This window comes from Phaethon lepturus, unplaced genomic scaffold, assembly GCF_000687285.1.
Source record: "Phaethon lepturus isolate BGI_N335 unplaced genomic scaffold, ASM68728v1 scaffold17658, whole genome shotgun sequence".
Lineage (NCBI taxonomy): Eukaryota > Metazoa > Chordata > Aves > Phaethontiformes > Phaethontidae > Phaethon > Phaethon lepturus.
Window position 1 is genome coordinate 23,027 of NW_010557083.1, and position 13,988 is coordinate 37,014.

The 13,988-nt window shown below is 40.2% G+C and overlaps 2 protein-coding genes across 2 annotated transcripts; one reads left to right on the plus strand and one right to left on the minus strand.

The window, feature by feature from the left end:
- The first annotated feature begins 669 nt into the window (after window positions 1-669).
- HSP90B1 (heat shock protein 90kDa beta (Grp94), member 1) lies at window positions 670-9,671 on the plus strand. Its single transcript, XM_010292680.1, has 16 exons — window positions 670-766; window positions 1,424-1,565; window positions 1,645-1,761; window positions 2,149-2,480; window positions 3,307-3,418; window positions 4,076-4,192; window positions 4,865-4,981; window positions 5,667-5,804; window positions 5,887-5,964; window positions 6,052-6,117; window positions 6,372-6,641; window positions 6,856-7,101; window positions 7,384-7,520; window positions 7,887-8,221; window positions 8,770-8,868; window positions 9,412-9,671. Exons 2-14 carry the CDS (start codon window positions 1,524-1,526, stop codon window positions 7,975-7,977), a joined length of 1,863 nt encoding a protein of 620 aa, XP_010290982.1. The 5' UTR covers window positions 670-766; window positions 1,424-1,523; the 3' UTR covers window positions 7,978-8,221; window positions 8,770-8,868; window positions 9,412-9,671.
- A 2,938-nt stretch (window positions 9,672-12,609) lies between these two features.
- LOC104625135 (chromosome unknown open reading frame, human C12orf73) lies at window positions 12,610-13,985 on the minus strand (the record flags this gene model as incomplete). Its single annotated transcript, XM_010292681.1, has 2 exons — window positions 12,610-12,705; window positions 13,926-13,985. Coding segments are annotated over 2 exons (156 nt in total), but the record flags the coding sequence as incomplete, so codon positions are not given.
- Window positions 13,986-13,988: the final 3 nt, after the last annotated feature.

Consider the following 13,988-nt stretch of genomic DNA (forward strand, 5'->3'; position numbering starts at 1 on the left):
TGAAGGGGGGTGCCGGGGTCTCGGCCAACAGCCCCTTTTCCCCCCTCTTTACTAGGTTAAGGGGGACGGAGCCCGACGAGAAGCGAGGTGGGGCCCTTGGCGTTTGGGGCACCTCTCACTCTTTGCCCATCGCCGCTTTCCTCCGTGCGGGCGTATTGAGGAGAGGGGGAAGGCGGTGCCCGGCCTCCTGTCTTGCTTTCCCCGGGCTGCTGCTGCGGTCTCGGCCAACAGCCCCTTTTCCCCCCTCTTTACTAGGTTAAGGGGGACGGAGCCCGACGAGAAGCGAGGTGGGGCCCTTGGCGTTTGGGGCACCTCTCACTCTTTGCCCATCGCCGCTTTCCTCCGTGCGGGCGTATTGAGGAGAGGGGGAAGGCGGTGCCCGGCCTCCTGTCTTGCTTTCCCCGGGCTGCTGCTGCTGCCGTCGCCACTCTCCAGAGAGTGGGGGGGAGGGGAACGGTACGCCTAACACGGCTCATGCGCCGTCACGGGCGGGGGCGGAGGGGAGGGGGTGTCCGTCCCCTTCCCCCTTCTCTGATGTCTCCGGTTGGGCTGAGCTTTCCTCGGGGGGGTAGGGAGGAACAGAACTGAGCCTAAAACCGTGGGGAAGGGTGAACGGAGTGTGTAGTGGGGATCAGGCTCTGATCGTCGGATTCCTTGTTTTCCCAGTATCCGTTAGAGCCGATGAAGTGGATGTAGATGGGACCGTGGAAGATGACTTGGGTAAAAGCAGAGAAGGGTCTCGAACAGATGACGAAGTTGTTCAGAGGTTAGTACGTGCGGTTCTGGGTAGGCAACTTCTGAAACGCTCAGGCTTTCCCTTGTTTTTGAAGAGTCAGTTCGAGCATCGGTAATGCCTAAAGCCTCAGAAATAGGGAGGGAACACCATTAAAAAGAGCATTGTTCAGCTGAGAGAAGGAAAATATTCATGGAAAATACTGTTCCCTTCTAAATAGAAGTGAGCCTGAGAACTTGGGTTTAGAAATATTAAACTTGTTTTTGTCAAATATCAATAGTTGTATAAATAAAAATACGGTAATCGGGGTTTATTCTTGGCATGTGCTAAATGGTGTCAGTTTAGTGTCTACTGATGAAGTAGCTCTATGCCTATGAACCAACTCACCTCCTGTGAGGTATACCACAAGCTGAGGATTACAGTGGCTTTAACATACCTCTATTCTTCCCTGAATTTCTCTTTAGGAAAAAAGTCTTACAAGTATGGATCTCCACTCCAGTTTTTAGATTAAGGTTATGCAGTTGAGGATAGCTACTCTTGCACTTAGCTCATTTGATCGTGGAACTTTTGGGCTCTGTCAGTGATTAAGGGTATTGTTCTAACTAGACTATTATTGCTGTTGCTAGACGATAAAATTAGCGATACTGTTTGTGGACAAGACTACTTGACAGGTTTTCTTTATCCTAACAGAGAGGAAGAAGCTATCCAACTAGATGGCCTAAATGCATCCCAGATCAAAGAAATCAGAGAAAAATCTGAGAAGTTTGCATTTCAAGCAGAAGTGAACAGAATGATGAAACTTATCATCAATTCTTTATATAAAAATAAAGAGGTTAGTGCTTTTGTCAGTAGAACATATTAGAACTGTTTGTGTGTGTTCTGGAATTCCTGACTACTGGTTTCTATTTCAGATTTTCCTGAGGGAACTTATTTCAAATGCTTCGGATGCTTTAGATAAGATACGGTTAATATCCTTGACTGATGAAAATGCTCTTGCTGGTAACGAGGAACTTACAGTCAAAATCAAGGTAAGAAGCATCAGGTACAATCATCTCTTACAGAGGAGTGGTGGGAAGAATGTAAAAAGATAGTGCATCGTTAGACCTAAATTTTTTGGCTTAATACTGATACAAATACAAATTAGGACCATGTCAGGGCCCCTGCAGTTAACTATATCAAAGACTATATCAAAGAATACTCTTCTTTTAATGGTGAAAATATATTTCTGATTCTATAAAGAGAAACTGAAGTATTGAAATACAAAGGTAGGTCTTATTTCTGTAATTACTGCAAATTCAAATTATTTTAGCCAGGCATGTGTTAATTTGAATAGCTGCTACTCTACTTACTACTTTTTCCATGGCAGAGTATTAAAAGTGAAGTCAGACTCCATCTTTTTCTTTTCTTTTTTTCAGTGTGATAAAGAGAAGAACATGCTTCATGTTACAGATACAGGTATTGGCATGACAAAAGAGGAGTTAGTTAAAAACCTGGGTACCATTGCGAAGTCTGGTACAAGTGAATTCTTAAACAAGATGACTGAAATGCAGGATGATAGCCAGTCAACATCTGAGTTAATTGGCCAGTTTGGTGTTGGCTTTTATTCTGCTTTCTTAGTAGCAGACAGGGTTATTGTCACATCGAAACACAACAATGATACTCAACATATTTGGGAGTCAGATTCAAATGAATTCTCTGTGATTGATGATCCAAGAGGAAACACTTTAGGACGTGGCACAACCATAACGTAAGTATTTTCTTTGTACCCACACTATTTTTTATATTTAAACCCACTTTGCTCGTTGGAGTATGTGGATGACTTTAGCATTGTGACTCATTGTTTGATTCCTATAATACAGCCTTTTCCAGTTTAATAGAAACATGCAAACTATTAACTGCATCCAGAATAGATGTGGAGTGATAATGTAGTTCACTTTACGTTCCCTTAGATGAGCTAACAAAACCATGAGCATCTTGACAAGTAACTGTCAGCAAGTAATTCCAGACAGTTCAGCTGCCTGCAGACTCATTCAGTTCCTCAACACAGTTGTGGCCTGTCAAAACCTGTACAGGGGCTGTAGAGCTTCCTCTTGGAAACTGACTGCTGTTTATATACCAGTGAGACTGGTCTGATGCAAATCTAAAACTAGAGGTAGTTTGAGTCCTATTTGCATTGCTTTCATGAGCAGATAGACTTACTTGGTCTGGGCTTAAAGGACTTCTTCCTGAAGAAGGTGCTTAGTATGAGAAAGTTTGTCTCAGTGCTGTAGTTCCAAGTAAAGTCAGTGAGAGTGCATCAGGGTCCTGATAAGTATCAATATGGTTTGAGGTTTTCATTTAGACTCCTGGATATTGTGTTCTGCCCCAGTTGTTGAAAACAGCTACCCCTTCTCATTGGAACAGTTTAGTAGGGATTGTATTTTTTAATAACTTGCAGCTGAACTAGTAAGAGCTCACTTGCATAAATTTGCATCCGTACATCTGCATCAGTAGGAAAATGCATCTTGTCCTGTAAAACTATTTTTAAATACTTGTCCAGCACTTTGATTGAATGTGTTTTTTATTTTCCTTAGCCTTGTGTTGAAGGAGGAGGCATCTGATTATCTTGAGCTGGATACTGTTAAAAATCTAGTAAAGAAATACTCACAATTCATAAACTTCCCCATATATGTGTGGAGCAGCAAGGTAGGTATATTTAACTGAGCATTGCACAGTGTGAGCTTTGGTTGTGAAAACTGTCTGTCCAGATCTTCTAGGAATGATAAGGGCATACTATAGAACTTGCCTAAATTCTTCTGTTGATGACTCTTACGGACAGTATTCTTCTAGTTACTTGCACTCCAAAAGTTAGTGTGTTGCAAAAATCACAAACTTTCAAGAAACTTTGTTTTATTCTGACTCAACTTTACCAAAGGAGAAAGACTGTGCTAATGATGAAGAAAGTTTTTCCACGGGCTTTGGTAGCTGGAAGCTTTGGTAAGCTCTCAAACAGGGACATGGTTACATTATCTTCTGAAAATAGGGTAGTGTCTTAACTTTCAGGCCTGCTGTTCTGAAGTTTTCTTGATGTAGCACTAAAAATCACCCAAGTCTCTGATTAGCTTTACACATAATGGTAATGTAAAACTAGGAAAAACTTAAATTTGAGTATGGTGACCTTCAGGTATGTTGAAGGAAAGCATGTATTCAAGAAAAATGCAATTAAAAAAACTGTAGCTACCTATAGAGAAATACTTGCAATAGGTAAATAGAGCACTAGTTTAATTTGTGTTGAGAGAATACTAGAACATACCTGCTAGGAAGCCAAGCAGTCCAAGTCTCCACTTTCAGTTGCCTCTTTAGACAGAGACTGTTGAAGAACCCATTGAAGAGGAGGAAGCAAAGGAGAAAGAAGAAGCAGATGATGATGAAGCTGCAGTTGAAGAAGAGGAGGAAGAAAAGAAACCAAAAACTAAGAAGGTAAGCTTTGTTAGGCTTGAGGGCTTGTAACTCATGTCAGATAGTTCAGCAACTTTCGTAGTTTTCCAGAGGTGCACTCCTGTAGAGTGTGTGTGCTTTCAAACACAATCCTGTTTAAGTGCAGTTAGACCTCTTGTCAGGGAATAAGATTGTAAACAAAGCAGACTTGGTTGAAATCGGTCTGACAATAGCCTTCTGAGGCAGGCCTATGACCACTTGGTCATAGTTAAAGTCCAAAGTTAATGTCTATATAATGATATAGAATGTAGTTAAAGACTATTTGGAGTTCTGGTCTCAGAACTAATTGTAAATACTTGAGTGAAGTGCTGGAAATGGTAGTTGACTTCAGTCATCTGACACTGACTAGTTTAAATTGAGTATGCTCTGCTGGAAAGCTTTTTTCAGAATGGCAGTAGACCAGAAATACTGATACTTGGTGAATGTGTTAAATGTATGTAGGACACTGTAGTGTAGACTTAAGCTTTGTTCCCATGTGTTAACACTACTGTGCAATACTTGAATGAGAAGTAGGCCATAGCATAATTTTTGTAGATCAGAAAGAGCAAGTATTTTTGACATGCTATTTTATGACTTTTAAGACAGTCCACTGAGGCTGACTTAACCTGAAGTAAAGAATGAGTCTTCATTACACTATTGTGCTTACCTACTTAGGTTGAAAAGACTGTCTGGGATTGGGAGCTCATGAATGACATAAAACCAATCTGGCAGAGACCATCTAAAGAAGTTGAAGAAGATGAATACAAAGCTTTTTACAAAACCTTTTCCAAGGTAAGCTCTGACCCTCAAGATTGTTCCAAAGCAAGAAACTTGCTATAGTATCTCTTGCTGTGTAAACAAAACTGAGTGCTTATAGGATGGGCTATTTCTGAAGAAATAATTAATTGCTGTCAGTAGATAGACTGAATTGTAGAGAACCTAGGAAGATAGCATCTCAAGTTGGATGATTAAGTTAGGAGCTTAATCTTTTTTCCAGAGAGAAGGTATGTCCACACAAGTGCTGAGTGGCCTAAGTATGTTACAGCTCATACTTTTTAGTCTGAGAGTGGTGGTGCTTGTGTTGTACATGGTGTAAGAAAGAGGAAGATCCAGCTTTCTAGAAAAAACATTGTCTATGTGTAAATACAGTGTAATGTATTACTTGGGAGTCCTACTGTGCTGTCATAACTGTACTGTATTGGTTACTGTCCAATTAGTAACTTTTTAGTAGTTGGCTTGTGAAAATGGGAAAAAATACTTTAAAAAAATCCTAGTAGGTCTCAAGGAAGGTTACTTCTATGTGAGTAAGTCAGCTGAATCTGGAACTTCTGTCTCCATAATAGGTACTGACAAAACATGGTTAGATAGTTTAATTGTAAAATAACTGCACTTATTTGGCAAACTCTTGTAATTACTGGAAACGTATTAACTCCCTGATATTTTCCCCATGTGACTTAAAAGAATTCTGTCTTCACAGGAACACGATGACCCAATGGCTTACATCCACTTCACTGCTGAAGGGGAAGTAACTTTCAAATCTATCTTGTTTGTTCCTAATTCTGCTCCACGTGGCCTCTTTGATGAATATGGATCTAAAAAAAGTGATTTCATTAAGGTAGGACAAGCAAGTGTGTAGGTATGATTGTGTGGAAAAAAAAACAAAAGTAATGTGGTTGCTGTTTTCTGTTGTAACTCAGCTGTATGTTCGAAGAGTGTTCATCACTGATGACTTCCATGACATGATGCCCAAATATCTTAACTTCGTTAAGGGTGTTGTAAGTATTATAAGTCTTACTTGCATTTGAATTTTTTTAATCTTCAAATACTGTTAGCTATACTTAAGAAGTTTCTTCCTCCTTTAGGTGGATTCTGATGATCTTCCTTTGAATGTATCTCGTGAAACACTTCAGCAGCATAAATTGTTAAAGGTAAGCTAATCTTATATTCCTTCATTGTAAACACATGACAGTAGCAAGGTTTAGACGAATAATAACTTGATTAATTTTACTTTATATAAGCAGTATGAAACTAAAGTATAGGAACCCAAGCATTGCTGTTTTCAAGCTACCTCTGTTCACTTTAAATCAGAGACATGAAGTGTCTTGAACCCATCCTGTGCAGGGGGGTTGAATTGAGGATTCTTCCAAGTGCTTATTATAACTTGCTATTGCTGCTTTTTTAGGTGATCAGAAAGAAGCTTGTTCGCAAAACTCTTGATATGATCAAGAAAATTGCAGAAGAAAAATACAATGACACATTCTGGAAAGAGTTTGGTACTAATGTAAAGCTTGGAGTTATTGAGGATCACTCCAATCGTACACGACTGGCTAAACTTCTTCGCTTCCAGTCTTCTCATCATGAAAGTAACCTCACAAGCCTTGACCAGTATGTGGAAAGAATGAGAGAGAAGCAAGACAAAATTTATTTCATGGCAGGTGCCAGCAGAAAGGAGGTATGTGGGCATGGAAGAAAGAAGGAACAGGAAAACATTAGGCTCCTAGTTAAGGTAGAACCACATTTTTGCTGTAAATGTGGAGACTCCATGCTTACGTTATACCAGAGTTCAGTTTTCCTGCACAACTATTTGACAAGTGTTGGTACAAGGTTTCAGTAGCTGTTGGTACCAGTGTAATTAAAATGGCATCTGATCTGTTTTGTCATCTTAGGCTGAGTCCTCACCATTTGTTGAACGTCTCCTGAAAAAGGGCTATGAAGTGATCTATCTGACTGAACCTGTAGATGAGTACTGTATTCAGGCTCTGCCAGAGTTTGATGGGAAGAGGTTTCAGAACGTAGCAAAAGAAGGAGTTAAGTTTGAAGAAAGTGAAAAGTCTAAGGAGAGTCGGGAAGCCTTGGAAAAGGAATTTGAACCACTCTTAAATTGGATGAAAGACAAAGCTCTAAAAGACAAGGTAAAATGTTACGCTATATGTAATGCTTATTTGTAAATGCTGTTGTACTCGCTACAACACACCTTCCAGATTCTGTGGGCATAGACTTGACAGTAGCTTCTCTGTCTCTATGGATAAACAAACATGTTTAATACCTTTATTTCAGGAAGGTAATGAGTTAGAATGTCATCTTAGAGCCTTTAGAAAATAGTCATGTGACAGGACGTTTCAGAGTTACTTTATTCCCTGTATAAGCTACTAGCTCTGTGAACTAACATTAAAGCTTTCTTTTTTTTTCTGCAGATTGAAAAAGCTGTGCTATCTCAACGTTTGACCCAGTCTCCATGTGCTCTTGTGGCTAGTCAGTATGGATGGTCTGGTAACATGGAAAGAATCATGAAGGCTCAAGCTTACCAAACTGGGAAGGATATATCTACAAAGTATGCTTTCAGTTATGTAGTAGTAGATGTGAAATGTAGCTGATGGCCTCCCTTCTGTCTGGTTCAGATGATCCTTCATATTTTTAGGTCACTTAGAACCAAATTGCAGTCTCCGTCGTAGTCTTCCATTGTTATTCCAAAACCCAGTGTGTAAAAATGCTTGGTCATCAAGACTAGTCAGTGGTATTTGCTATCTGTCACTTGATGACAAGAGGAGATGAACTGTCTTAGTAACTGAAGTGCTTTTTAGACTTATGCTAGTATTAAAGTGGGGCGGGGGGAGGAATACAGTTGTTACTGTGGGTTTAAAGGTGTAGCTGGGTCCTGTACTTCAAAACTCAGTGATGTAACTTCTGTTCTTTTTAGCTACTATGCTAGCCAAAAGAAGACATTTGAAATTAACCCCAGGCATCCGCTGATCAAGGACATGCTGAGGCGAGTCAAGGTAAACAAATAATAGTAGTGAAACACTGACTACTTGGCTGTATACAACCTAGTTAACAGTTCTGCTTATTGTTTGTTTTTTCAATGCTCTTCCACATCAGGAAAACGAAGATGACAAAACAGTTTCAGATCTTGCAGTGGTATTGTTTGAAACTGCAACTTTGAGATCAGGATATATGTTACCAGACACTAAGGAATATGGAGACAGAATAGAAAGGATGCTTCGTTTAAGTTTAAACATTGACCTGGATGCAAAGGTTAGTTTGCCTCCAACTTGGGGCTGATACTGGACTTACTGCTGCTACATCTTAAAAAGCAGATGTTCTGTAGGCTTGCATAAAATGAAATGTGTCCAGCTTCCTACACTTGAACTGGGCTCCTGGGTGGGAAACAGAGTCTGTGTCTTGATGCTCATGTCTTCCCTTCCACTCTTCTTTCCTGTTGCTTGGGATTCTGCTCTTCCATTACACCTTTCAAGTATTGTCCTGTCTTTAACTGAGTGGTGGTTCTGTGGGAGTAAATTAGGGGCCAAAGGCACATATGCCCGCCTCATTAATGGAGAAATTCATAAGTGTGTATAAGTAATATGGGTTCTCATAACACTGTTGCGAGAACTTGGGCTGAGTACCTTGCTGGAGGAGGCATGATAGTGTGTTAGGGCTAAACAGAACTTGCCTTCTTCAGGTAGCTTGGGGCAAATGTTTGGAACTAGTAGTGAATACTTCTATGGCCTGTAACTAGCTAGTCCACAACTAGTATAAATGTCCTAAGTAAACAAAGCAAATTGCTTGTGATCTTCCTACAGGTGGAGGAGGAACCTGAAGAGCCTGAAGATGCAGCTGAGGAAGCAGAGCAAGATGAAGAGGAGGTGGATGCTGATGCTGAAGACAGTGAAACACAGAAGGTAAGTCTCAAGTTTGACACTTTTCGTACCAATATTTATGTGTAGTTTTGTCTGTCTGACACCAGTTTTTAGTGCGAGGTTTTCCAAGCTTTTCTTGGTGGGGGGAGTGGAACAACTGCACCACAAATGACACTCATTCCTTATCAAACTATATTGTAAAAAGAAAATGGGTAATGTTCGAAGTTGGAGCTAAATTAAGCTTTTAAGAGATTGTAACAGTGCCCTGTGGCAAGAAAACAGCAGCAGATCCTCTACAATGAACTTAATGCAATCTGTTGGATTTCTACAGCTTGTGGGCAATAAGATCAACAAATTGGCAAGACTATAGTTTCAAGTGCTTACAACACTACAGACTTGGAACAACACTACTGACAACACACAATAGTTGAACTGTTTAGAGGTAGTGAAGTCAGCTTTCACTTAGCTAATGTCTGCAGTTTTAATGATGTCTTGATGGATACTTGGGTTCAGTTCTTCTGGGACAGCTCTTGTAACCTCTTCTGCTTTCAAAAAGCAATGTTCCAATTCTGTTTGTCTCTACAGGAATCCACAGATGTGAAAGATGAACTGTAAGCTGCACTCAACTACCGTCCTGCATTGGGGGGTTAGGAGGGAATGTGAATTAGATTGTTTTGTTTTTTTCCACTGTAAAATGTTGAGGGATGGTATGGGGTTTAAGGGTAAAGGAGGATTTTTTTTTAAGTTGACTTTTCTAAAAACATTCCTCATGAATGTAAATTTGTATTATTTAACTGACTTGGTGTAAAATCTTGTCATGTACAAAATAAAATGTTCCCAAACACCACTAACTCTAAACTTTACATAGTAAGCTCATCTTGTGGACTACCACAAGGAACTTAAGGGATTGTTTTGAGTGTTCCAGTTCTTTGTACAACAGGCAGTCTGCAGTCCTTGTGCCTTTCCACACTGGGAGTGTAGTGTATGCCTGTGGCTGGGTTTGTTTTAACAAACCTGCTGTGCTGTTCAGCCAAAATATACCTGGTATCTGAGTGCTATACTGAACTTGCTAGTTGAAATAAATATTCACAAAGTTATGCATCTACTGACATACTAAGAAAGATGAGATAGGGCATTTAAAAATAGCGTTGGAACTGAAGTTCTGCCAGCTTGCACTGGACTACCTGACTCCACTGTACAGAATGGGCAGTGGTAGTTTTTACAGCTAAGCTGAGCCAAAAAAAAAATTTCCTTTAATTAAAGGTGTGACCAACAACACCCAGAAGTGGTTTACTGCCTGTGAGCTGACACAATCTTCCACAGTATTTGGTAACCCTGCCTTTAACTTGTGTAGCTTTCCTAACAGCTACAGCAGTACTGCTTTCTGCAGTTTTTTAAAGGTGGAAGCTCTTGTCTGTTACAATTATTCCTTAATGTATTGTTCCTGAACATTTTCACTCTTGTCCTATGTCTCTTCAGTACAGCAAAGCACTGTAAATACTTAATCTAACTCAAACTCAATCTGTTGATTTGAAATTGTAATGTAGGCAGGTTAAACTGGAGGCACCACTGTCTCCTAGTCATTGTATTGGCTTTATGTGGTGTTCGGATGAAGCACTGCATTTTATCACTGGTGCCTCTACTTTGAAACATCTTCACAAGGTTGGTAAAGTGTTTACACTGAAGTTGTGTTGGTTTTGCTGCCTTCTGTGGAAGAACTGCCTGGGAGTACTACTTCTATACTGTGACTCTACTTAAGACCCACTCACTTGTTTTGTTAACAGAACTTCTCTGAAGTTTGAGGTTTACAATCTGAAGTGAAACAAACTGTTTCTAGGTAGGCAAGGGCACTAAATGCTGACCTGAAGAATTTGCTTTCCATTTACTTTCTCTAGGCTTTTTCTAGATTGCCTGACTACTGTTTCCATGCAATAAATACAAGTGCCGTGAATCAGTGTGGTTATTGAGTTAGGACTTACACAGAGATGTTAGCTCTATTGAAGTATGCTGTTCAAGGAATGGGAGCTTGATTTTGTTTGAGGGAGTTTGGGGTGGTTTGGTTTTTGCTTACTGTAGTAGTAGTTCAGATGTGCTGTGAGAGCCTTTTGTTACTATAGCATGCTGTGAGAGGTCTAACCCTAGCGTGTAGTTTAGCAGCTAGCAATAGCAGTCCTTTGTTCGTAACTTACTGAACAGAGCAGATACAGATACACCACTTCTTGAGGCATGGTCCTCTTACTATGGCAGTGCAACTTCTGTGCTCTGTAGCAGTCAGCTGCTGCTGACGTCTTGACTTAGTACTTCCTAAAATACCGTTTACAGGGATATGCTTCTGAGTATATCCTTACTATGCACCCCTCTCTGACCAGCCTGAGCAGCAAGCAGCTCAGGCCTACTGTGGTTAAGAATGCTTCAGCTCGCAAACTGAAGATGACTGTTGGAAGCATAGGGTTGTTTACTATAGTATTCTTAACCTGTTAATTACTTGCAGGCTTAAGCAGTCTTTGCTCTGTTATGTAGCTTAAGTTCTCAATGGCTTTATTGATTTTTAGGATGGTGTACCTAATTTTCAATTTCAGAAAAATAAAGAGCCCACTGGAGAGTCATGCTTTGTGCTTCATCTTCCTCAGCTGAGGATACCATCTGTAACAGCTGTGGTGCAGCTATTTTCTCTATGGTGAAGTGACAAGTGTTTGCTATTAATAAGCACAAAATGCAGTTGGAAGCTTGGTTTGTTGGGGTTTTTTCTGTCAGCTTTATGAAGTAAAATAGTGTCAACTCTGGAAGAAGTGTCTCCCAGTTGTACTGAGGATATTTCTTTCAGTGCCACAGTCATGCTGACTCTGGGGATGTCACCTCTGCTGTTACAAACCTGGTGTATTGTCAGCCTTGCTGTTCCTAGATGGACACTAATGAGAACAGTGCTAGCAAAAGCTGGGGTAATAAGCTGCTCCCTGTTGCTCACTTTCCATTAGCAGCAGGATATGTTTAGAAATCCAAGCTAAATTAGTAGTAACTTTGTGTATCTTCCCGAGTTCCTGGTGTGAGCGTTTTGTGGCGATCCTATTTTTGGACTGGAAGGTAAACCTGCACTTGTTATTTCAGTTTTGTATATTTACAGCTGTCAAAAGTAGCTGTAAAGAGAAGATGCCCCAATGGAGTACAGATGTCCATCAGCGTAATTTGTACTTATTTGCCCCATTTTAACTAATACAACCAAGTTGCAAGATCCTCCCCAGCCTCACAGTGTAGTTTTCCTGTTAGTAATACAGACAGAAAGCTGCTGTTAGAGCAGTTGGCCAGCAATCAAAGGGGTCCAGTGTGAGAAGTGCTGCAATAAGGAATCTTTCTCCTTTGTACAGACCATCACTTTCTGGGTTATATCCAGCAAAACTGAGTTAAACTTTAAGAAGGGGGGGGAAATGCCCACAGGTCAGAGGGGGGTTCTTCTACAGATGAACAGGTAGGCTTATTAAGGCTAATAAATGGCCATAAAAGCTTAACTTTTCAATATGCTAAACTTGTTCATCAGCTTAAAACTTTAAAATTCCATCAAATTTGCCAATGTGAGTTTACATAGTTTATTATGAAGAATACTTACACTGCAATCAATATTAAGAAATAAGCATTTTGGTGCACCAATAATTGGACTTTTAACAACAATATTCATCATATACCTATTTTTAATGCTGCTACAGATTCTTCACACATGGATTTCTGCAGTTGAGACAGCTGAACAAGTATTTTATCAGTTCTAGTTTTCACAATGTAAGTAAATTCTGGTCACTGTTGTGAAGTTTGAACTTTGCTTGATCTTGCTTTTGAACCCAACAATTCTGTTTTCAGCTCTCCAGGCTTAGGAGGGATTTCAGGTATACTCTGTTAAAAACAGAGAAAGATGTCAGTGTTGTGGCAGAAGAAAAACGAAACTCACAAACCAGTAAATCAGCTGTAAGAGACAGCATTATAGCCAAATTGTGATTATACCACCCTCTTTTTTGAGCAGAGTGTAATTCTTACATGTTAAACATCTTAAAAATTAACCTATTACCTTTCTGTAATTTGACTTTAATTTAAAAGGAGCAAAACGTGATTTGAAAAAAATGAAGACAAAGGAAGAATGGGCTGTTTGTTTGAAAGAACAACACTGCTTTTTGCTATTTAAGAAATGTAAGTTTGGTTGAGATGTCTAGTATTGCTTTTAAACACCAGTCGAAGTTTCCACACATTCCTTTTCTTGGTGACAGAAAAAAAAAAACGTTTCACTGCTTCTACCTTTCTCTTTTAAAAGTTAAGCACTGAAACTGGAGATGAAGTTTTTTAAAAAGCAAACTTTGACATTTTAAAAACCGTACCTCCTCAAAATTTGTGCTGGTTTAAAGAGGTGTAGGTCATTAGATCACTGAATAAATATGCCTATTTGCCTATAATGAAGGCTACAGTAGAGACTATTAAAATACACGAATTCTTATGTATATATCAATGATTTAAGCGTCATTGCTTAAGTTTTGACATGACAGCTCAAGCATGGTGATTTTTTAACTTATTTCTGATTTGAAAATAGCATAGCGTTTTTAAAAAAGCAAAAAGCATACAAGACAGGAGGATGAGGTAAGGCATACAAGTTAGAAGGCCTCCAAGCAACCACATCAACCATTAATATTCCGGGTGGATGGTCTCAGTTGGAGCCCAGTTCTGTGATTGGAACTTTGATAGTCCTGACTCTCAGCCTGCTATTGTTTCTAAAGTAAACTTCTGGTCATCTTCATTGCCATTACTGGAGGAAAAAAGTCTATGTAAATCTAATACAGGCTTTTCTCACCACTTTTGCAAGCTCTTTTCCAAAAAATCAACTTCTCACAGTAGAAACCCCTTCTTGCAGACATTTGTATGGCTTTTTCGGTTTTGGTACCACGTCGCCGGTTTGAAGGCAGCTCTAAAGAGAAGACCTGGCCTCCCCCGCTTCAGAGCCTGATCATGCTCTGCCGTCAGACCGGAGACCTCCCCACACACAAAGCTCTACAGGAGACCCTCCACCCGGCAGACACGCTACCGGCCTCCGTAACGCGGCCAGCGACCGGAACCCTCCGAACACTTACAAGGTCAGGCCTGTAGTACCTGTGCACCACCTCGGCGCCCGCGAACATGGCCAGCATGCTGGC